Consider the following 25350-nt stretch of genomic DNA (forward strand, 5'->3'; position numbering starts at 1 on the left):
AGGCATAATTAGTTGTTTTGGCTCTTTCGGGGAATTTGCACGACCATTAAGAGGGGGCACAAACCAACAATCATCGATGGAAGAAGTATTTTATTTGATATTTTGCACCATATACCAAGACCACTTTTGAAATTCGATTTAAAAAAGTTTTCACTCTACCCTATGCAAAACGAAAACAGAAACAGAACAGTCATCTTATTATCGAATTCCCATTTTTATTTTCAGACTTATTTCAAATGCTGTTCCGTCAGGACCTTCTCGTGGCGTCGTTATTTCGCAATTTTCTCCTCGCCGATCGAATCATGCGCTCGTACCACTGTACCCCGGTGTCGCACCCCGCCCTGCCGCCAACGTACCGGCACCCCATGTGGGCCGCTTGGGACCACGTGGTCGACGTGTGCGTCTCGCAATTGCCGGCGATGCTGGACGAAACCAGCAATTACCAATTTGAGGTGATTTGTAATTTTTTTGAAGAGCCTCTTGGAGGCACACAACTTTGGTATAGAATTGCGTAATATAGTGAGATTGGAATAAATCTGTATATTTTCGACTGACACTCACAAAGGGTGATTGTCAGCAACTAGTAGGCCTACATAATTGGAAATAACATTGTTTATATGTAACATTGTGTAAATATGGGTCAATATACAATTGATTGATATATTTATATCAAAATGATCCCGAATATTTTTGCCTGTCACTCGTCAGCAACTAGTAGAGAGCTGACATGATCATTGCATGTCAACAATTTTATCATTATTAAGAAATATGTGTCAATATACTGTTTGACAATAGATTAATATTGAAATAGACCTCTATATTTTCGGCTGACACTCGTCACAGTTAATCGTCAGCGACTAGAAGGGAGTTGAAGAGAACTTTGTACATCAACAATCGTATCACCAAATCTGTATTTGGCATTTGAATTTGTGTAATCAAGTTGCTGACGATTAACCCTGAGTATCAGCCGTATTTCAATATGAATATTAGGTCAATTTTTAAAATAATTTGCAATAAAAATTATGTGTCGTTGAAACGGGTTTTGTTCTTTTACAGCACAACCCGTTTTTCGCGCAACACCTCACCGCGTTTCAAATCTGGTTGCAGCTCGGCGTCGAAGACAGAGGCCCACCAGAACAACTGCCAATTGTTCTGCAGGTGACGCCATAACAATTGTGTAGGCAGGGCTTGTGATATTCAGAAAATTATGCAATACTCGGCTGGCCAAGTGTTCAAAGGAGTGGCTCGAACCTTTTTTGGTTGTCGAACAAATATGGTAACGTCTGAATACCGTACTGTTGGGCTCAAATACGATGTCAATCTCATTTCGTGAATGCCACACAATCGACCCATACGTTTTTTTGCCCCTGTCTCTCAAAATCTTTCCATTTGAGAACCTCTGGTATGGTACATGGGTTCTTAGCCAAGAGCACGTGAACCCTTGGGGATGCGAAGCACCAAATTAGTGGTTAGGCCCACAAGACGCATTATGGAATTAGGCCTATACGCTATACAGTTCTGTCTGTCCAACTCTGCCGTGGCACCATGCGATAAATATCCAATTTATCCATGTATATCAACTAGTTCCTGAACAAATTTTGTATATCTTTGTTGCGGTTCCGTTCCACCAAAAAATCACCCCGCCATCGTTTCCGTTACTTTCCAGGTCCTGTTGAGCCAAGTGCACCGGTTGCGGGCTCTGGAACTTCTCGGCAGTTTCCTGGATTTGGGACCGTGGGCCGTGAACCTGGCCCTGTCGGTCGGCATATTCCCTTACATCTTGAAATTGCTGCAGAGCCAGGCCAAGGAGTTGCGGCCGCTGCTCGTTTTCATTTGGGCGAAAATACTCGCGGTAGATCAGGTGAGAAGCAAGTTACATGTCGAGTTGGAGTGAAATACGTGATTTTGTGTGTATACAGTATACACACTAACGTAGTTCAAAAATAACATTTTTTTTTCAAATTTTACTGGGTGTTCGATGAATTGTTAGGTTGGCTAAAAACGCCGTACAGCAAATTTGACTCCATTCCAACCTTTAGAAGTGTAGAAGCGAAGTTATTCGAGTAGGAAATTTTGGATTCATTCAAGAAATAAATTCTAGGTACCCCGTGAAATTGTTCCTTAACTAATTTGGCTCATTTCCAACCCGTTGAAGCAAAGTTATTGCAGTACAAAATTTTTGGTTTGAAAAAAATGGTATTTACGGTGGAAAATTTAAGCTGTGCTACTCCGATAGCTTCGCTTCTACTGGTTGGAATTAGGCGAACTTGTTATAAATCGTTTTGTAGACAACGCAACAATTTCATGTGGCACCAATAACGTTTGATAAAAACGATTTACTTTTTAAATAAATCCAAAATTTACTACTCAAATGATTTCGCTGCTGCAGGTCGCACTGGAGCCAAATTTTATATACAGCGTTCTTCCGGGCACCCAATCAATTTTAAGAACCAGCCTGTGTAGTTTGGAAAAACAGTTACTTTGGAACAACCCTAATGTTCAATTCATTTAGTTTTCTTAAAATTTTCAAACTGTTGTAAAGCCTACTCATGAAATATAGGGTTACCATATTTTGGAAATGTGCTAAGAGGACACTTTTTCAAAATTTTCAGACTTGCAGCACCTGAGAAAAATTTTTCCCAGTTCGTGATCGTTTGACTAAAAAATAGGTCAACTTTCCGGCCCAGCTCCCGAAATACCCGGCGGAGCGTTACTTCGGTGCCGATTTACTGCATCTCACTCGAATTTTACCCTACATATAAACAAAATTCTCAAAAAAGAGGACAAAATCTCAAAAGAAGACATTCGGGCGTCCTCAGAGGACACTTTCAAAAAGAGGACAAGTCCTCATAAAAGAGGACTTATGGTAACTCTATGAAATATCTTGTCTCTAGACACGTCAGACCGATCTAATCAAGGACAAGGGCCACGTGTACTTTCTGCGCATCCTGCAGGACCCGCAGATGTCGTGCGGCCACCGGACCATGGCCGCGTTCGTCCTGGCCGAAGTAATGCGGGACTATTTGGAAGGGCAGAACAAGTGCCTGCAGGCTAACGTCATCGCCACCTGTTTAGATCAATTCGACGAGGCGTACGCCGGGCCCACCACGCCGCAGTTGCGGCAATGGGTCGCGATTTGTTTAGGTTTGTCGATTGGATCTAGACTTGAAATAATTCTCGATTTCAGATTTCACTGGCTATGATGAAATTGTTAGGTTGGTGAAAACAACGCTGCCCATCAAATTTGACTCAATTCTAACCAGTAGAAGCGAGATTCTCGCAGTAAAAACTTTTGAATTTATCATTAAAAATTAAAAAATTAAAATTTCAAAATTTTTCTGTCAACCCCATAAAATTGTTAGGCTGTCAGTGGAGATGATGCATACCAAATTTGACTTAATTCCAACCACTAGAAGTAAAGTTATTGCAGAAGAAAAATTTCTAATTCCATGATTTTACAATATATAATTAAAGAGTTAGCCACCGTGAACAGTATTTTATTCAAACCCAGATTTTTATTTGAACAGCCCTAATGTACAGTTAGAGCAAAATAAGGCTAACCTATTCTGATCTAATTTGTTAAATGTCTCTATGCTCAGATTTTAATTCTAATCTAATGTCTGGTTTTCCTGAAAATGCTACAGGAGAACTGTATAGTATGAAACGAGCCAAGCTTGCTGTACACACATTGCTATACCCGTGCTCATGAGCACGAACTCTGTTTTGATATGAAGTGCATTTCTTTATAGCAATGAATTCAGTTCAATTTCTAAAGTTTGCGAATTCGACAATTCTAATTCTAATCTAATTTTGAACACGCTGTGTAGCTGTAATTCTAGTTCTAGTCTAATAATGAAGCTGAGAATCTTTCAGTTGTCCAACTCTGGGATACAGATGTGGTCCAAGTAACCCGTACTGATACTCGAGTAGAAGTAATGACATAAATTTCCTCCCGCTTCCAAATAGAAGTAGCCGAGACTACTTCAAGTGGGAGGGGAAAAAAAAGGTTCGAATAGTAGGCCTGCTTGACTTGGTGGCTGCAAAAAATACATTTACCGGTTGGGTTGGGTCATATACTTTTAGCAGCTAAGCAGAAATGGCTGCTTGAAATATTGTAAGCTGCATGTTGCCGCTAATACTAATATTTTAAAGTGTATACAGTAGGGGTATTCAAAAATAACTTTGTTTCTCAAATCGTACTGGCTACTTGATAAAATTGTTAGGTTACCTAATTTAAGCCTACTCACCAAATTTGGCTCCATTCCAGCGAGTAGCCGCATTGCTACAGGAGAAGAAAGTTTCGATTTATTATATAAAAATAGATAACAAAAAATTCAAAAATTTTCTGTTCACCCCATGAAAGTGTTGGGTTGTCTAAAGAAACGCTGTTCACCGAATTTGGTTCAATTCCAACCAGTGGAAGCGGAGTAATTGCCGCCGAAAAATTTGAATTATGGACAAAATAGTATTTACGGTGACCTATTCTTTAATTATTTATTATAGTGGTGCCCACCGTAAATACTAATTTATTCAAATCCAAATTTTTCGACGGCATAATTTCGCTTCCACTGGTTCGAATTGAACCAAATGTGGTGAACATCGTTTCTTTAGACAAATCAACACATTCATGGGGTGAACAGGAAATTTTTAAATTTTCTGTTATATATTTTTACATATTAAATCGAAACTTTCTTCTTCTGTAGCAATGAGGGTACTGGCTGGAATTGAGCCAAATTTGGTGTGTAGGCTTAAATTAGATAACCTAACAATTTTATCAAGTAGCCAGTACGATTTGAGAAAAACATCATTTTTGAATACCCCTAGCATACAGCTATCTTTACACAGGGGCTGTTTCGTCCACTTTTTTGTGACGATTTCACTCATAAAAATTGCTGCCGACATACCCCAAAACTACGTTCTACTTTACAATGTCCAAAGCTCAAAAAGTTGGAGTGGAAGCTGTCTTTAACCAAAGCCACTTGACTATGTGACACGGGTTGGCAAAATCTGTTTGAGTATTTCGAGTATGTTGGTGATGATAAACTGGCGGGATATCCTCATTGATGGGTGTCTGTGATATTGGTATAATTGAATTGGTTCCGTTCAGGGTACGTGTGGACCAATTATGACGACGCCAGATGGAGGGGGGTACGAGACAGCGCGCATGAGAAACTTTACGAACTTTTGAATGATCCTTTCCCCGAGGTATGTACGCCGCTATTGTGGTCAGTCGCATTACGGCATTCAAGTACGGTAGTGCAAAGCTATGCACGCATGTGGAAATAAGAGATCTGTGAAGTGGTGATAAACCCACAACATTGTAGCAAAGCACAATCAAATTTGCATTGCCGAGAAAATGCCAAATTCTCCCAGTGCGATAGCATTATTGTCTTTTTATGCGCATATGTACTCATCGCATCACATATGAACTGAACCACATCATCCATTGGGTTGCATTTAAAACAAACGGTGTTTTAAAACACTTTGTTGAAAACATTTTTGAAACAGTGTTTTAAATAATCCTTTTAAAAAAACAAAATTGTAGTTTTTTCAAGTTGTAAAATCATGCTATAATTGTGTAAATACTTTCGGAAAAACATGTATGAGCCTACGGACGATTACCACCCGGTATAGCCGACGCATGTCGATATGGGACGGTTGGAACCCGCAAAATAGTCAGTTCAACATTAATAGTACAGATATCCCGTCAAAGGAGCTATATTTATCCTATATTTTCAATAGTCAATGTCGATCCACTATGACGTCACAATTGAATATTGGCTGAAACATACATACATGGCTAAAGAAAACAAAAAAAAACATGTTTTAAATAAGGGCCTTGATTTAAACATGTTTGTTTTAAATTGATTTTTTTTGTAAATGCAACCCTAATCATCCATATTCATGCAACATGATAATGAGTATATTAATGCAATCCCTTGAGTAGAATAAGAGCTAACCATAGTATAAGGATTTGCTGACTGGCTTCAGAACCTGGTTGTCCTGTCCTAGGCGCGCGAGATCTTCTTCACCCACTGGTATTACTGACATACGAATAGATTTCATACGATAAAGTAGGTTTATCAAATGTGTCTTGCCGATTCTCTCGAATCGTGGCATTTTTTACTTGAAGTAAATTATGACTGGATGCAGCAATCGATCGCTAGACATCCATGCACGATAAATTGATGAGATAGAAACTTCATGGTTGGGTGATCAGCAGGGCGATATTTTTACCCAAAAATGGGAAGTTTTGACCTGAAAAATCAAAATTTGGACATTTTTTGACCTCAAAAATCTTAATTTTGACCTGACGTATGCAAATTAGGTGTTTTCCCACATAATGTTAGAATTGTACTACTTATCATCATTTCTGGTTGAAACTGCCTGTCCTTACGAAGTAGTTTGGTCTGAAAAATAATTTATTCAACAGTAGCAGTTGTTGGCTGAAACAGTGAAGTTGTGCGTACACTGCTGGTGACAAACCGTGTTGCTTCATTCTGACATTGGTGTCGACATCACAATTTTTCATCATGCGCTTCTTGATATAAGAACCATGCAATGCCCACGCAGTCTTGCTTCAGTTAGGATATTGTGGTACGTTGACCATAACACCATGTCAACCTTGTTTCATTTGAATGTTTATGATTCACAATGAGCAGACAATGGGCCGTCTATAACGGTAGGCATATAAAGTAGGCTACAAGCTGAAAAATATTAAATGATAAGTTCTACGAAAGTGCAAAATCTATGATACAAACGAAATGGAGGTTGCAAAAAAGTTTCAACTTTGTAAAAAATGTTGACATTTTTTGACCAAACGCTACAATTTTGAATTTTTTGACATGTCAGAAAAAATCGACCTAGGGATCAGGGATTGCTGCAGTGCTGGGCGAATTCCGGTGCCTGAGTGACTCGATCCTGAGTCGTGTATTCAAGTATTACTCATTATCATGAAAACAATTTTTACTATGCTTCTGTTCCAGGTACGCGCCGCGGTCATTTTCGCACTCGGCACTTTCGTTGACAACCAGCCCGAGGCGGGCAGCGACCACGCGACCCACATCGATCACAGCGTCGCGAACGCGCTCCTGTCTGTTCGTCCGTCCGAAGGCAGCCCGCTTGTTTTGAGGGAGCTGGCGGCCGCTTTGCAAAGATTTGTCACGTGCTACGACAGCAGTTTCTGCGCGGTGGCGCAAAGGTTTCTCGACGAGGAGAAGGCCGGTGATACAGGTTTGTTACTTTGAGAATATGTTTGTTTTTGCGCGGCAGTTTAAATCATGCTCTGCCGATCTTATTGGATTATCTACAGACGATAGTCGTGGTAGTTGAGACACCTTTCTCACGAGTTTAATAAAACGCCAAGTTCGATCCACATGAAAGGCAAAAGCATCATGCAACGGAATGAACGTAATAACTAAGACGATTTTTTTACCTACATAATGGAAGATTTTGACCTAAAAAATCAAACTTTTGGCAGATTTTGACATTAAAAATCTTAATTTTGACCAAATTTGACCCAACGTATGCAAGTTGAGTGTTTTCCCTCATAATGTTAGAATTGTACTACTTTTCTTCATTTCTGGTTGGAACTTTCTGTCCTAACAAAGTATTTTGGCCTGTAAAAAACATCTTTGCCTCGAAAACTGACAAATTTTTATGTGAAAAAACTTTATTTCAACGAAATCTGGCTCTATGAAAAATTCCAGTAGTTTCATTACGCATTATGGCAGAAATGGTTGAAAAAATTCGTAGTACAACGAAAGACACTTTCCTACATTCTCGGGTAGAAAGTGTCTGTCCTGACTAGGAAGCTTGCCAAGAATGAAGAAAGAACGTTCAACAGCAGCAGTTGTTGGCTGACAACACTGAAGTTGTGTGTACACTGCTGGCGACAAACCGTGTTGCTTCATTCTGACTGTGATGTCTACATCACAATTTTTCATCATGCGCCTCTTGCCATTTTGTTATAATAAATTGAACATTGTCAAACTTCTGTGCGTTCACATTTACCAGTTGAGCCAAATTGGTGTGAAGCGTTTTTCGGAAACCTGACAATTTGAACTGTGAATCACCCGCAATACGAAAAAAAAAGGTAATTTTGAGCAACCCTAGTGTTCAGCGTTAATTTGAAGTGGCTGCAGAGTTGCAACCAAGTCACAAGGCTTGTTAAAACCAATTTTTATAACTCTGTTTGGCGATACTGAATGTTTCGCATGTAAAATAAATTACTTTTCCTCACTTTTAACAGTTTCTGATCGGATTTTCAAGTACCGATAGTCGGTGCAATTACTTTACTATTATTCGAAATAACACTAAAATGTCGGTCTTGGCCGTCTGAGACTCGAGTCATATGACTTGGTCCGAGTCATGCGCAATGACTCGAGTCATATGGAGTCGTCAGAAAATCGATACTCGAGTCGAGTCATTGCAACCTGAGTGGCCGCTTTTGAAATTGCGAGATGTATCGTCCGGACTAACGTGAAATGAATGATACTGTAAATCAGTGGTTCCCAACCTTTTTGTGTTCATTCCCCACTTCAGATTTATTCCGAGTCTTCATTTACCCTTTTAAATAGGGTTACTATATTTTGAGGTCCTAAAAAGAGGACACCCGTATAAATTCTGAAAGCTCAAATAAAAAACTGATGATTTTGAAATTTTTTCTACCGATACTATTGTGTTGCCTAAAAAAAATAGGTCAACACTTTGACTCGGCTCCCGATTTTTACGAAACTCGAAGTGGCATTTTTCCAGAAATAAAGAGTACAAATTCCCAAAAAAGGGACATTTAGGCGTCCTCCGAGAACACTTTCAATTTATAAATTTCGACGCGTACATTCCAGAGCAGTTAACTGGTAACGGTGATGCGTCTCCGTTAATATGTAGACTATCCAGTATATGTTGTGTTTCTATTCCCCACCAGGAACCATCGAATTCCCCACCGGTTGGGAACCACTGCTGTGAATAGACAGAGTCTTCCGAATACTATTCAGAAACCGTGTTACAAATGTTATTTCACGGGCGGAGCTGTTGAAGCATACTTCATTACTTCAAAAATGAAGAGGCTTGTCGAGACTTGTTTCAATATCGTTCGGACAAGACCTCGCCCGTTTCCATAACGATGTCCCCTTCTTTGACAGAAAACAGGAGGAAGTCGACGTCTTCGCTGCCCAGCCCGTTCGGCGGGGCTAGAGGGGGCCGACGGATTAACGACTCGTTATCGCAAAACCACGTGTTATCGCCGCGTCATCCGACAAACCGTTCGCGCCACGACAGCCTCGGACCGATACCTCACAATTTACAGCTGCTCCGGCCTCACAGTACGTTTTGTGTGCGGCGTGTGGAATGACTGGCAGTGATACTGATAGTGAAAATGATAATATCTTTTTTTTTTCGGATTCCGGGAGGGATGCACTGATTAAATGGCTAGAAATTTGGGTGATCCAACCCGTAGATGAGAACGCACAGGAGTTTGAAAATTTTGAATTTATTATGAAAAAATATTTAAAAAATTCAAATTTTACTGTCAACCCCATGAATTGTTGAGCTGTCTACACAAACAATGGAAAACAAAAATTGACGCAATCGCAACCCATAGAAGCGAACTTATTTGAGTTCTCATTGATAATTCTGGGATTACCCACCGTCCAGACTGATTTTGAGAATCCAAAATTTTAACTGCAATAACTTGGCTTCTACGGGTTGGTAGTGAACAATAAGTGTTGAGCATCTTTCGTATACACAACTTAACAATTCCATGGGGTTGGCGGTTAAATTTGAAAAACTTCACGATTCGAAAACTACTGACTAACTTTTACATGAAAAAAACTTTATGTTAACGAAGTCTGGACCTATGAGAAATTCCAGTAGTCACATCACGCATTATGATAGAAACAATAGAATTAGTCGTACTACAACGACAGAGACTTTCCTACATTATCGGGTAGAAAGTGTCCGTCTTACTCCTATTTGTTTCATTTGACCGTCTATGATTCACAGTAAGCAGACCCTGGGCCGTCTACAACCGTAGGCCTATAAAGTAGGCTACAATATGTAAAATGTAAAATGATTAGTGACAGTGCAAATATCTACGATACAAACGAAATGTGGGTTGCAAAAAATTTTTTACCTAATGCTACAATTACATGAATTCATAAATTCATCGAGTAAAACTAGATATATACCATTCGATTGTATAATTGAGTTCAGTACCGTCAAGAGCCTCTTCTTAAGTAACGGGCGTATTTGAGACTTTATGAATCGGAGTGCACGCGAACAGGATACCGATTACTATCTTAAACTTTCTTCAGATGACGACGGGAACATGTCCCACGACAGCTACGTCAGTTTGTCAAGTACCGTGACCAGTTCCTCTTTGGACGACACACATTTAACCGTTTTAAGATTGAAACGACTGCGGCAAATATCGCTGACAGGAGTGCCGGCGGGGTCCGGTAAGTGGAATCTCTCTCGCATTTTGTCATCCACGTAATCTGCGATAGGAACGGGCCTCATGTATTTTTGTCCTTGGTGTTTTTGCGGCATATGCACCGACTCATGATATACATACACACGATCTGTGCACATGCATACCAGGAGCGCATGATGCGCATATGCCGCTGGACAAGGAAGGTGCAGATGTAGCCTTGTACGGCTTTCTAAGTCTTGCACCACCCCTTCATGCCATCCTGAAATGCCAACACTATCTCCAAAATTTATAAGAGCATTTGTAATTGAAGAGCTGCTTGGAGGTACAGAACTTCAACATACGATTGAACAGCATGTACTATACTATTCATTTGTAACTCAGCAACAATACAAAGGTAGTTTCAAAGTTGAAGGATTGCATTTCAAACTGATCTCTGAAATGGAATGGGAGAGTTTACGCTGCACTGATGTGCTATCAATATTCATTATAATGTTTTCTTTTTGAGTGAAAATCATATTTTAATGGTTTTGTTTTGTTAACTGTTAACTAGGGCGATTTTATTTTCGACCTAAAACACAGAAGATTTTGACCTAAACACTCAAAATATTTACATTTTTTTACCTTAAAAAAATTAATGTCGACCAAATTTTGACCTATTTTGGCCCAAATAAGGTGTTATCGCACATGATGTTGAAATTGTACTACTTATCTTCATTTCTGGTTGGAACTGTCTGTCCTTATGTAGTAGTTTGGTCTGGAAAAACGTTTTCGACTTCAAAACTGACAAATTTTCACTTTATTTCAACGACATCTGGACCTATGAAGAATTCCAGTAGTTACATTACATATTAATATGGTAGAAATGTTTAAAATTTGTTGTAGTACAACGAATGATACTTTCCTACATTCTCGGGTAGAAAATGTCTGTCCTTACTACGTAGTTTGCCAAGAATGAAGAAGGAACGTTCAATAGCAGCAGTTGTTGGCTGACAACACTGAAGTTGTGTGTACACTGCTGGTGACAAAGTGTGTTGTTTCATTCTGACAATGTTGTCTGCATCATAATCTTTCTTCATGCGCTTCTTGATATAAGAGCCATGCAATGCCCACGCAGTCTTGCTTCAGTTAGGATATTGCGGTACATTGACCATTATGGTTATGGTAGTTATTAACACCATGTCAACCTATTTGTTTCATTTGATCGTTTATGATTCACAATAAGCAGACAAATGGACCGTCTACAACGGTAGGCTTATAAAGTAGGCTGCAAGCTGTAAAATATCAAATGATAAGTTCACCGACAGTGCAAAATCTATGATACAAACGAAAATGCAGGGGTCAAAATAATTTTGACTTTGTAAACAATTTTTTGACCCAACACTTCAATTTCGACATAATTTTGACTTATTTTAACATGTCAAAAAAATCGCCCCAATTATAACATACTACATACCTTGTTCTTGGTACAAAACTTGAAAGTAGCTTTCATTACAGCATCCATTGTGGTAAGACCCTTGGTGGCCTTTTTCAAGATTCATTGCACACTCAAGGCATTAAACAGATTCAAAAAGTAAACCAATATATTTATATTCTATATTGCAGGTGTCTTATACAGTTCCGTGTATACAAATGTTTGGAAATTACTGTTATCGTTAGCGATCGACCCGTACCCGAGTGTAGCCGAGATTGGTCGTAACGCCGTCGCCAACATTTTGGATAAAGTTCCTGTGAGTTTTCGAAATCGCGTTTTGTTATGAAAATTTGGATATCAAACTTCGTTTTGCCTTCAGATTATCTCCAAGAACAGCCAAAGATACAATTTTGATTCACAGATGTCTTCGTCACCGAAACATCCGTCTGTGTTTTCAGAAGAGTCGGGGTACGCTGGTTATGATTGCCACGCTAGAATACTAACGAGTCTATGTTTTATTGATTTTGCCCATCCCTACCTACACAGTTGCTATACCGACCCCATTTCTAAGCTTTGTCCATAATTTAAAGGGTAATATTCCTTATAAACTACATAAACCGTATAATGAAGGTGGATGTCTTTTAAAACTACATAGTTCTCATTTGTCCTTATTCTTGACTTATCGTCTTTACATTAGGTCACAAATTTATCAGTCAAACTAGTTCAAGGGTGTACACTGTACACTGTACAGTAGGGGGGTTCAAAAATGATTTTTTTTCTCAAATTCTACAGTCTGCTTGATAAAATTATTAGGTTTCCTAAAAACACATTGCACACCAATTTTGGCTCAATTTCACCGATTATGTCATTGCTATAAAAGAAAACGTTTTTGATTTATTTAATAAAAATGAATGTATTTTTTTCAAATTTTACTGGACAACCATGAAATTGTTTGGTTGTCTGAAAAAATGACGCACAGCGAATTTTACTCAATTCGAAACGGTAGAAACGTAGTTATTGATGTTCAAAATTTTTGATTTCAAATCATAGCATTTACGGTGGGCAGAACTATGATAAATAATTCAATAATTTTCTACCATAAATGCTATTTTATTCAAACAACATTTTTTTAAGCTACAATAACTCGGCCTCCACTGGTTGGAATTGAGCCAAATTTGATGAGCATCGTTTCTATAGACAAGATAACAATTTCAAGGGGTGAACAGAAAATTTTTAAAAAAAATTTCATTTATTTTCATATAATAATGAATAGGTAACTTTATTCTCTTGTAGCAATGCGGCTGCTGGTTGGAATCGAATCAAATTTGGTGTGTAGGCTTTAATTAGGTAACCTAACAAATTTATCAAGTAGCCAGTACAATTTAAGAACAATAATGAATATGTAACTTTATTCTCTTGTAGCAATGCGGCTGCTGGTTGGAATCGAACCAAATTTGGTGTGTAGGCTTTAATTAGGTAACCTAATAAATTTATCAAGTAGCCAGTACAATTTGAGAACAAAAGTCATTTTTGAACAACCCTACTGTACAGATATTTTTGTTCCGTGTCAATGGCAACCCTGCCTACCGACCACCTTGGCTTCCAAGCTGGATTATGTAACAGACCCTTTCTTCGAGCCGAGTTTAAAACTTTTCTACCACAGAAGCGCCTCTGATGACGCCAGGACCGCCTCAGTTCCGCTAACGCCATACTCAAGAAGGCGGAAGCAGTTCGGACCTGCCCCGGAAAACCAGCCACATCCGTCAGCCTTGGCGCGGCCGGTAAGCGGGCCGTCACTGATCGAAGACGAAATTGTACTTATTGTTTGATTATGTCTGTTTCAGTCGTCTCAAGCCAGCGTCAGCGTGCCCACGATACACGTGGACAGGCCTTGCACGACGGAATTTTGCTCCTGGAGCGCGTCAGTGTTTGTGAAACCTTCAACAAATGTACGAGAATCTGCTTTGTTTCCCGACATCAATACCCGAGTCAAACTTGTACATTAGGGCTGTTCAAAATTTACTTTTGGCTGGATTCAAGCCATTCACTGATTGAATTTTCAGGTCACCCTAAAAAAACCCGCACACCAAATTTGGTTCAATTCCAACAAGTATAAGACTCTGCAGATCCAATTAAATTTTTTAAATTATTAGGAAAAATTGTGAAGCCCATGGTATTGTCGAGCTGTCTTCGAAGACGATGTAAAACAAATTTGACTCAAGTCCAACTGGTAGAAGCGGAGTTATTTGAGTTTTTGTTGATAATCCTCGGATTAGGGGATGGGTTTTGAGGGTGGAAATCTCCTATTTCACACGCGAAGTAGTTCTGGTTCTATTCGCAAGTTATGAAAAGGAAGTAGTTCCAGTTTTAGTTGCGAGTTTCGAAAATTAAGTAGTTCTAGTTCTAGTTGCGAGTTTAGAAAAATGATTAGTTCTAGTTCTACTTGCAAGTTTTTAAAACGAAGTAGTTCTAGCTCTAGTTGCCCGTTTTAAAAATCCAGTACTGTGTGGAAGTTTGACCCCCGAGTATTTGCGAGTAGCAAATCATTCGTCGCAATTAGAATTGTGTTTTCTTGGAGACTTTGGCCGTCAATCTAGTCCAGGGGTTCTGGTTTCACAGGTGTCCGCCGCGCACACAAGAAAACACGACCCCCTGAAGACGCAAGTCAACGAGGACCATTACCTGACGGTGCAGAAGGACGTAGCGCGAATGCGTGAAACATACGGTACAAGTCTGCACAATTTTTTTTTGTCAAAATGGGGTTTTAATGAACGCGCCCACGTGTTTTTTCAGCTACCAGCCGTCTCAGCGAGCAGAGGTTCCAGTTCAAAAACGCCAAAACCCCACTGTGCATCGAATTCCACCCGTATGACAAGACCTATTTTGTAGCCGACAAATGTGACATAAGGTGAGACGATGATATTTTTGCAGAATACTGAAAAACTTGGCACTGCTGCCGGGCAAAATAGAATACCTGAGTGCAGGATTGTAACCAAGTCGCAAGCTTCCGAGTCACAAGTCAATCTCACTTTTATAGTTTTGACTCGAGTCAAGTCGAGTCATTTTTAATTCACCACCGAGTCCAAGTCATGTGGTGACTTTAAAATTATTCGTGATTACAATGAAATGTTTGTCTTGCCCGTCCTAGTCTCGAGTCAGTTGACTTCTTTCGAGTACAAGTCGAGGTAATACAAAAATTAACTGGAGTCGAGTCATTTTACGCATTTAAAAAAATGACTCGAGTCATCAAAAAATCGCGACTCAAATCGGACTCAAGTCGGGTCATTACAATCCTGCCTGAGGAATTGGATTCGGTATCGAATATTGGACTTGGAGTGTTGGAGTACCACCCAGTATGATGTCATAACAGTATAAATGATGCGGAAAGTTAAAATTACAGAACTTTCATGCCACCACAGGCAGGGCTTTGGAGCAGCTGTAAATTTAAACTGCTCCAGCTCCGGCTCCGGAGCTCTGTTCTATCATACATTAGCTCCGGCTCCAGCTCCGGAGCCGCATTATTACCACTGCTCCGGCTCCAGCTCCGGCTCCGGCTCTGAAATTATCGAATGGGCCTGTCTATATCAGGGGTGGCCAATCCGTGGGCCAAATGTGGCCAGAGAGAGGGTTTTGCGTGACCCGCGAGCTAATTTCCTATTATATTATCGAAAATGAATTGCTCAGATTGTGAACTTGCAATGCCAACCAAAAATTACAATTCTGGCTGCGACACTTGGGATGTTGATGACTAAAATATCAGTTCCGACGCATTGGCAGATTCAGGGTCCAGTGACATTTTCAGGAGATCGTCGTACACTACAATAAACTGAAATAGTAGCGAGATTTTTCTTCACGCTTCGCGTGTTTAATTGTCACACGATTTCTTGATTGGTAGCCTACCCCCTACTGAAAATGAAAAAAACGCCTAATTTACCCGATTGAGTCTAACTGTATTCGCAATTACGGGAGAAAGTCTTTTCGCGTTTGCGCTCGCATAAAGATCGTCGACGGTGAAATGTAGACACAAAATGATAGTCGCATATTATCGGAGGCCTTCGATATCGATGTGGCCAGACGAATAGTCGAGTCCTTGCAAACTGAGCCTAGCGAGCGGTATACAATAGACCCGCCATACTCAAGTAATAATATTATTGACCTTGTTTATTTATAAACTTAGAAAATTTTACCCGCTTGGCGTGGCTAGTGGACCGCGCACTCGTTCGTCAATTGCATGTGCCCCTTTAGCCGAAAAGGTTGGCCATTCTTGGTCTATATAGATTACTAATCTACCCATAGGTTAGTTATCTATAGTAATCTAGAGTCTGTCAGCCGTCAGTAACATCCGATGTAGCAACGAAGACATATAGGTGCCGCCGTGGCAGCTTGTGACGTCATACTGAATACTTGCCAATTGTCGACAACATCACAGTTGCACTAGAACGAACTTTACTCTATGCCATTGCTGTGCACGGCATTAAAATTCAGGCCTGCTGTTCAATTATGATAAATCAGCAGATGTGGTTGTTGCATATATAATAGCATCTTATGAAATAGGTCGGAGCCGGAGCTACTCCTCAAATAACGGGCTCCAGCTCCGGCTCCGGCTGAATTTTATGTAGAGCTCCGGCTCCGGCTCCAGCTCCGGTGAAAATGCACGGCTCCGGGGCTCCGGCTCCGGGCTCCGGCTCCGGCTCCAAAGCCCTGACCACAAGGAATATAATATAATTCTATATCGCGTAAAGATGATGTGTTTTTTCTACCATACCTATTTCACTGCACTTAGTGACAATGCTGCGATCACAAATTCACACATATGTCATTTCCAGTTTTCTGTGTAGCCTAGTACTTCAATGAAATTTCGTATGCTACGATATGACTAATCGAGGTTTACTGCTTTCAACAGTGTAAGCTATAATTCTCGTTGGTAAATTAACTCTTGATGGCGAGAAGCGTATTAGAATTAATACTTGATTCAGATTGGGGGGCTCGACTCGTTGTACCCAGTTCTACTCATTATGACATCATATCTGCACAAATATTTTCGACAGGGTTGTAATGACTCGAGTCACGATTTTTTAGTGACTCAACTTGACCCGAGTCATTTTTTGAAATGCGTAAAATGACTCGAGTCATAATTTTTTGTGACTCGACTTGACCCGAGTCATTTTTTGAAATGCGTAAAATGACTTGACTGGAGTGAATTTTTATATTGACTCGACTTGTACTCGAGTCATTGTGCATGACCCCAAACTAGGACGGCCAATACAGACATTCATTGTAACTTCGAAGAATAGTAAAGTAACCACACTATTGGGATTTCGTCTATTGGTACTGGTACTTGAAAATGCCACCAGAAACTGCTCAAAATATAATTTTGTTTAATTTTTAAACGATCATGGTCAAGTCAGGCTTTGAGTGGAACATATTTGACAATATGAACAAATTGTCTATTTGGATATTGAAGTTTTGTACCGCAAGAGGCATATTTTATTGTTTTTGGATTTTGTATTTGAAAATTGGGTGGCTAGTAGCGAATGCTACTATGATAGACAATGCGTTGGATTGGGTTCTTTATAATAAGTCGACGTGCTTCTGTTTGCAGCGTTTGGAATTGGGAAAAAGGTCAGAAGCAGGGCGTGTTTAACAACAACGATCTCACGTTGACAAAGATCAGCAGCATGGAGTTCATCAATAAGTCTGACGATCCTTTGCTACTGGTCGGCACAGGTGAGTGATTCCGTGTTTGGTACGCATTGGTCGCGTTTTCGTAATATATTCCCCCGTCGGCAATGTTTGCTTTCATAGCGAAAAAGCTCTTTTCGTATGCTTTAGAAAACGCGGGTTGGAACGGCCTGGTTTCTTTAAGGTTGAATTCAAAACTAGGTTGAAGAGATCGTCACCGTAGCCTAGTTTTACATTTTTCGTAGGTTCACAAGGGTTGTAGCCAAGTTACAAGGTTCCTCATCACAAGTCAATCTCAGTTTTATAGTTTCGACTCGAGTCAAGTCCGAGTCATAGTGTTATGACTCGAGTCCGACTCCAAGCCATGGTGTTCACTGCTCAGTTTTTAGTTCATTCGTGTTCAACCTACTTTTTTCAACTCTGCTTGAGTGATATAGAATATCTTGCATTCATAATATCATAATTTTCCTCAGTCCTAACAGTTTACGGCCCTGTTTTCCAAGTATCAGGACTGATAGACGAAATCCCAATAATGTGGTGACTTTATTATTCTTCGAAATTACAATCAAATGTCTGTCTTGGCCGTCCTAGTTTCAATGACTCGAGTACAAGTTGAGTCAATACAAAAATTGACTCGAGTCGAGTCATTTTACGCAGTTGCAAAAATGACAAGAGTCAAGTCGAGTCACCGAAAATTTTTTCGAGTGACTCGAGTGATTACAACCCTGAGGTTCACGTTCGCGTTCTTTGCGTGAACCTCGGAAAATTGGAGGCTCGCGTTCGCAAACGAACCTGGGTAGGTTTTGCACTGTGATCGCGACTTCGCAGATATGTCATTTCCACTAACGTACATAGCTTTGTATTGCATTTTTCGTATGTTGTGATGCGGCCAATGGAGGTGTTCTACATTATCGTTACTAAATGAGCTCTTAGTGCTTGAACGGACTGGCAACTCAACAGAGCTATCTCGCGAAGGGAAACCCCTGTCAGCATGAAATTCTCACATCTGCTAGGTGTCGCTATGCTACAAACAATATGTCACAAATTGTAGTTCTAGCCTACATAATTTGGATTTGGCAAGAGAAATAATTTTCGGACAGGCGAACTACCGTACCTCAAAATTGTAACGCCCCTTTTCTGATCTAATGCCTGTTTTAGGAAGTGATAAGACATTCCTGCATGTTGCCTAAATTTGAAGGCATATGTGCACCTCGTCTTGAAGGAATTTTGTTTTGAAATTTCAGAATTCATTTTTTTTAAAGTCTTCTGTGACAATCCATAACTCAGACCATGTCATACCTAGGCCAAACAAAAATTAGCAAAACATAGATCTGGATGTTGGCTTTCCAAAAAAAACATGAGCGAGTCATTTACGACAAGAATTTCGTGCAAATGTTTGGTTTCCGACGAAGCGATGTAATCAAATTTTTACAATGAAGTAAAACACTACAGTATTGAACATTTTAGCAGTGAAAGAAAATACTAAAGGCAAGCCCAGTGAAATTGAAATTTTGCTATTTTCACTTGTTTTTTTGGTGAGATAAGGCCATGACGTAAAAGCGGAAGTACCGTGTTAATATTTCCAACAACGAAAATAATAAGTTGAAGATTTTGATGCTTTTTCAAATTTTTCAGTTGCTAGACCCCTTAAGAGTGTTTAATCCAGTATGCGAATCATTGTACCCAGCCTTAGTTAGACCCATTTCACTACTGCGGTTACCAGCGAAAGTGCGAACTCGCAAAGACATTTTGTTCCGTTCAGACGACGGCTGCGTGAGAATATGGAAGAACAGATTCGAAGAGAACCAGTTGAGAGCCAAGCTGGTGACGGCGTGGCAAGCCGCTTCCGAACCTTTGCCTTCTTCGAGGGGCGCCGGGCTTGTTCTGGCTTGGGACCCGCGAAATTTACATTTGTATTCGGCAGGCGATTCCCGGAACATTCAAGTGTGGGACACGACGACCGAACAACGTCGGCAGGTGAGGTTTTGTGTTCTGTTAATAGGCTGGGCAAAATCCACTATCAGGGTTGTAACCAAGTCACAAGAGTCCGAGTCACGAGTCAATCTCACTTGTATTGTTCTGACTCGAGTCAAGTAGATTCATTTTCAATTCACCGCCGAGTCAGGTCTGAGTCAAAGTCAGCGAGTAGAGGGTCGAGTCCGAGTCATAGTGGTATGACGCGAGTCCAAGTCATTCTGTTCACTATTCCGTTTTGAGTTCAATCCAGTTCTACCAACTTTTTCAACTCTGCTCAAGTGATATAGAACGGCTCGCATTCATAATATCGCGATTTTTCTCAGCCTTAACAGTTTCTGGCCCTATTTTCCAAGTATCAGGACTGATAGACGAAATAGCAATCATGTGGTGACTTTACAATTTTTCTGGAAGTTATGAAAATATGTCTGTCTTAGCTGTCCTAGTCTTGAGTCATATGACTTGGTTCGAGTCAATCACATTATTAAAGTATCACTTATTTTAACGACATAACAGTACGAATGAAGTGGCAGGGTTAAATGTGTATCTATCTTACCATGCCACTGCAAGGGAAATAATGCCAGTCTTACATCATATTAAAGAGAATTAGGTAATTTTTCGATCGCGCCTGTTTCATTGTGGGTTGATTACAACTTCGTCAAAGCCCAGGCCAGGAGCATCTTACTACAGATTTCGTTACCGGTCGCTGTACAATCACGGTAGTACTTTTTACACATTTTGAGAAAATTAAATTTATACAAAGATTTCATTTCTCGGCCACGATTAACTTTGAATCAACGCGGCAAGCCTAAACATGGTCAAGATATGGCTGGGAATTTTTAAAATCTTGATTTTCTGTCAATGTAAAAAATCGATCGCAACATTTGAAAAATTGACTTGAGCCACTTTGATTCCACCGCGACGATATGGGGAAAGAAGTATCATGGGAAATAATTAGAAATGAAGTAAATAAGTTTGATGGTGAATGCAAACACAGTTGATCAGTGTCTTGAGAGTAGTGTGTCTAAACAATGTTTATGAAACTTACTAGAAGGTAAATTACAGAGATTAGACGCGAAATTAGTCCTTACACTGAGACCAATATACACGATTGAGTTTTGCTCAAGACCGGTACGTCATTTGTGATTTTTTTTCGGTTCACGAAGGAACGCCATCTTTTTGCAGGAATTGTCGACGGCGGCGGACAGCAGCGTTACGTCATTAACGCTTGACACTCAACATAATTTACTAATTGCTGGATGCGGAGACGGTACTTTACGATTGTTTGACACCAGAGATGATTCCACAAACAGGTGATTTCAGATATCTTGATCGACACACCCGATCTGAGGTTGTCAGTTAGTAGGTTTGCAGACTTGTGGTTAACAGTTTTCAGTTTTTAGGATAAATTTGGTGTAGAATACTTCCTTTTATACTTACTTGGTAATCGCTACTTTTACTTATACCTGAGTAAAACTAAATACTTTTAACTTGCTCTAAGTAGGTGTTACCCACCACCAGACTTCTACAAACTACTGTATTTTCAAAAGGCACAACTAGAACTAGAACTAATCCATTTTTAAAACACGCAACTAGAACTAGGACTGCCAACTTTTCAAAATACGCAACTTTAACCAAAACTAAAACTACTCACTTTTCGAAATCCGCAACTAGAACTAACGACCTGTAGAATTGACTTAAGTGCAAACTTTTGACTTGGTCTGCCAACATATTTCCTGCTTCTTATTCTCAGAAAATGAATTGCCTATCTCAGGCGTAGGGGCTCCCAAGTCATTAAATGTTGAGGTCCGTACTGAACACCTAGGCAACACATTCATTTTTATTTTTTCGGAAATATCAGACATGGAATATGCATTTCAAATGAGCGGGGTTTCGATTTTGAAATGTTAGAGATTTCGACCCCGAAAACCCACCTGCTGGCTACTGTTAGTAGTGATGGCTTTCAGCTAGTAATGGCCGCACAAACAACATTCAACAAAACTCGGGTATTTTGAATCATGCTAAACGACGACACGTGCTTTCCGGTTGTTCGGTAATCAATATTCTTTTCAAATGTGGAACTAGAACTAGAACTACTCAATTTTCAAAATCCGCAATTAGAACTAGAACTAGTCACTTTTCAATATCCGCAACTAGCACTAGAACATGGCCGGCCAACCCGTGGCCCGCGAGAAGGTTTTGAGTGGCCCGCGAGGTAATTTCCGAAATTAGTAATGTTATCAAAAATGGATTGCACAGATTGTGCACTTCCAAGGCCAACCAAAAATTTGATTAGTCTGGCCGCAACACTTGAGATTTGATGACTAAAATATCAGTTCCGACGCATTGGCAGATCCATGAGCCTGTCACATTTTGGTAGATCTTCGTACACTGCAATAGAGCAGAATACTTTGCGATAGATTTCTCATAAGTAAAATTGTATACACTTATCATAAGTAAAATTGTATACACGCTTCGCGCAACATGTTGTCACTCGATTTCTTGCTTTTAATATTGTTACCCCTTTGTGAATATGAAAGAACACCTAATGTAACAGATTGAGTCTAACTATATTCGCGATTACGAGACAAAGTGTCGTTCAACATATGCGTCCTTGCGTTTGCGCTCGCAGAAAGACCGTCGACTATGACAACTAGGGACAAAATGATTGACGCATGCTGGTCGAAGCTTTCGATATCGATATGTCAAGGTGCCGAATAGTCTATTCCTTGCAAACTGAGCCCAGCAATATACAGCAGGCCCGCAATATAGTAAAGTGACAGTGTTATTAAATTATGAACTTCGAAAAATTTTCGCGCTTCGCGCGGCTAGTGGCCCGCGCAGTAGTTCATCAATCAAATGTGGCCATTTGGCTGAAAAGGTTGGCCGCACCTGCACTAGAACTTCTCAATTTTCAAAATCCACAACTAGAACTAGAACTCGTCACTTTTCAATACCCGCAACTAGAACTAGAACTAGAACCACTCAATTTTTAAAATCTGCAACTAGAACTAGGGCTAGGCACCAAACGGCAACTATTTTGTCCACTTGTGGGCAGAAGCAGACTACTTGGTCACCGACTGTATCGGTCATATTTCTGCGATGGCGTTTCGAAAACCACACATTTGTCGAAGCATTCGTGAACGTAATTGTCAGCAACATTGTTTTCTTATTCTCTCGCAGCAAGACGAAGGTTTTAAGAGCTCACGAGAGTTGGATCGTGAAAGCCAGTTATCTTCCGGAGCAGAGCAATCTCCTGGCGACCGCAGGGTGAGTGCTTTGATGAACGATTCGGTTATTGGTTATCCTCTGAATAGGGAAATAGGCTTCAGGTCAAGTATTACTCGTTATGACATCAAAACAGTATGAATGATGTGGAAAGTTTAAATATGTACCTTTTAGGCGATCACAAAGAATATCATGCCAGTCCTACGTCACATTAAAGGTTATTTATTCTTTTTCGACCATACCTGTTTCATTGCACTTTGTGACAATACTGCATATTGATAACGACTTTGCAGATGTTATTTCCACAAACGTGCGTACTAGGCAGGGCTGTGGAGTCGGAGTCGGAGTCTGGATAATTTTTGCTTGATGGAGTTGGAGTCGTGAAAACTATAATAGCTGGAGTCGGAGTCGTGGGGAAAATACTGACTGGAGTCGGAGTCGGAGTTCGTGAGAATGACCCTGACTTCGACTCCAGCTTCTTTATCATGAAAACATTTGCTTTAAAATAATTTTCAATAGAATTTTTATGTACCACCAATCACTGTTATTAATAACCATACAGATCAGGTGCGGCCAGCCCGTGGCACGCAGGCCAAATTTGGCACACGAGAAGGTTAGGTGTGGCCTGCGAGGTGATTCTCGAAATTATTTATGACATGAGGTGCAATTGCAAGGCCAACCAAAATTTGATTAGCATGACCGCGAAATTTGGATAATGACTAAAACAACAGTTCTGACGCATTGACGTATCCAGGGGCAAGCCACATTAATCCCATATCTTGGTATATGACCATAAAGTAGAATATTTCACAGCAGATTTATTTGACTTGAAATTTTTCTCGGTACTTCGTATGATTCATTGTCACTAGATTTCTTGCATTCAGTATTTGAGCCCCCTTCTGAAAAGTATAAATACATATTATTCACAGAATTGAGTCCAACTATATTCGCAATTAGGAGATAGCGTGTCGTCCAACATGCGGCTTCGCTTGTGCACTCGCAGCGAGATCGTCGACAAAACATTTGCACAAAATGATAGAGGCATGTTCACTGATACCGTCGATTTTGCTATGTCTAAAAGTCGAATAATCCTGTCCTTGCCAAATGAGCCCAGTGGTATACAGATGCGACCCCCTATATCTGTTAGCAATATATTTATTGATATAATTCAGTCATTATCTGGCAAAAAAATTTCGCGCTTCGCCCTGGTTGCGCACTGCACAGTTGCATGACATATTGTTGTCAATTTCAGAGCGCAATAATATGTCTTGTTTGCAATGTTACCTAGTTCGGTTCGCTCCTATCGGACGACTAAAAAAAGGTTATCAACATTCCAGTTGCCCGCGCAATGGTTCGTAAATCTCATGTGTGCCCTTGGCCGAAAAAGTTGCCCACCCCTGATATAGATAAAATTAGACATTACTTGCAAATTACAACTCAGTTGCACAGGGGAAGAAAATTGCAATATGCGTTTTCGCGATGTAGTCAAAATTGATATAATTTTTGAAATTATACCATGATACTGTGACAGAGCAAATGCATCAGCTGGTTTTGTAAAATTGTAAAAATGATGTATGATGTAAATACGACCAGACGATGCTTCCCACTTGACAAAATTAAGAATATTTGTAGTGTAGCTTAGCTGTTTGGGTCGAACAAATGATTAAAAAAGACTGCAAGTCCCAATCCATGAATACGCGATTAAAGTACATGTAGACTAGACATAAGCTATGGTCTTTGACTACTTAACTAAATTCCATTTATGACCAATGTCTATTAGTAGTTAGAGTGTGTGTGCTTGTAATCAGGATAGTGTGCAATGACAAAATTAGTAAGTTCAATCTCTTTATTAGTTGCTGACTCGTACACAAGAGCTACACTTGGATTTTTTATCTACATTTTTATTATACAGGATTGGATATCTGCCATATTTGAATGATTCATACATTTCATGATATTAGAGAGTCTATGTTATTAAAACTTGAAAAAGGAAGGATATTTAGCAAATCTTTCTTTCATGTTAATTGCATATAGTGGATAATTCGAGCTGAAACAATTTAGCATGCCACCGTTAATCATATGTTTGCATATGTTTAATGGTTGTATGATAGTCATTCAACCGACAATGTGGGATGTAATTTTCGGAGTAAATTGGTAATAATGCTGGAGTCGGAGTCGGTACGTTTAAAGACCCTGGAGTCAGAGTCGGAGTCGGTATATTGAAAATGTGTGGAGTCGGTGGTAAAATTTACCGACTCCACAGCCCTGGTACTAGAGCTGTTCAAAAATATCATTTTTTCCCAGATTCCAGCCATTCCCTGATTAAATTGGCAGGTTACCTTTAAAAACGCTGCACATCAAATTTGGTTCGATTTAAATTTTTAGTTTAATTTGCAAAATCAAAAAAAAAAATTCAAAATTTTCTGTCAACCCCATAAAATTGTCGAGTTGTCTTCAAAAACGCTGCACATAAAATTTGGTTCGATTCTAACCGGAATACGTCGCCGCAGAGCCGATTTAAATTTAATTTGAAAAATCAAAAAAAAAAATTCGAAATTTTCTGTCAACCCCATAAAATTGTCGAGCTGTCTTCAAAAACGATGCAAAGCAAATTTTATTAAAT

At 39.8% G+C, this 25350-nt stretch overlaps 1 protein-coding gene across 2 annotated transcripts in view; it reads left to right on the forward strand.

Moving 5' to 3' along the window:
- LOC145442782 (regulatory-associated protein of mTOR-like) overlaps window positions 1–25350 on the forward strand; it is a 41783-nt gene that overhangs the window by 10389 nt on the left and 6044 nt on the right. For both annotated transcript variants that reach the window (XM_080320770.1, XM_080320771.1), the window contains exons 8-25: window positions 226–452; window positions 1057–1158; window positions 1667–1861; window positions 2895–3144; window positions 5108–5205; window positions 6987–7233; window positions 9144–9323; window positions 10314–10457; window positions 12035–12159; window positions 12223–12311; window positions 13507–13624; window positions 13688–13792; window positions 14463–14568; window positions 14637–14751; window positions 17446–17570; window positions 19288–19502; window positions 20685–20812; window positions 22683–22769. In XM_080320770.1, coding sequence (XP_080176896.1) covers window positions 226–452; window positions 1057–1158; window positions 1667–1861; window positions 2895–3144; window positions 5108–5205; window positions 6987–7233; window positions 9144–9323; window positions 10314–10457; window positions 12035–12159; window positions 12223–12311; window positions 13507–13624; window positions 13688–13792; window positions 14463–14568; window positions 14637–14751; window positions 17446–17570; window positions 19288–19502; window positions 20685–20812; window positions 22683–22769 — 2656 coding nt within the window. The remainder of the gene's footprint in view (window positions 1–225; window positions 453–1056; window positions 1159–1666; window positions 1862–2894; window positions 3145–5107; window positions 5206–6986; window positions 7234–9143; window positions 9324–10313; window positions 10458–12034; window positions 12160–12222; window positions 12312–13506; window positions 13625–13687; window positions 13793–14462; window positions 14569–14636; window positions 14752–17445; window positions 17571–19287; window positions 19503–20684; window positions 20813–22682; window positions 22770–25350) is intronic.

This window comes from Botryllus schlosseri, chromosome 7 (genome assembly GCF_051294905.1).
Source record: "Botryllus schlosseri isolate E-star chromosome 7, Bs_hap1, whole genome shotgun sequence".
NCBI lineage: Eukaryota > Metazoa > Chordata > Ascidiacea > Stolidobranchia > Styelidae > Botryllus > Botryllus schlosseri.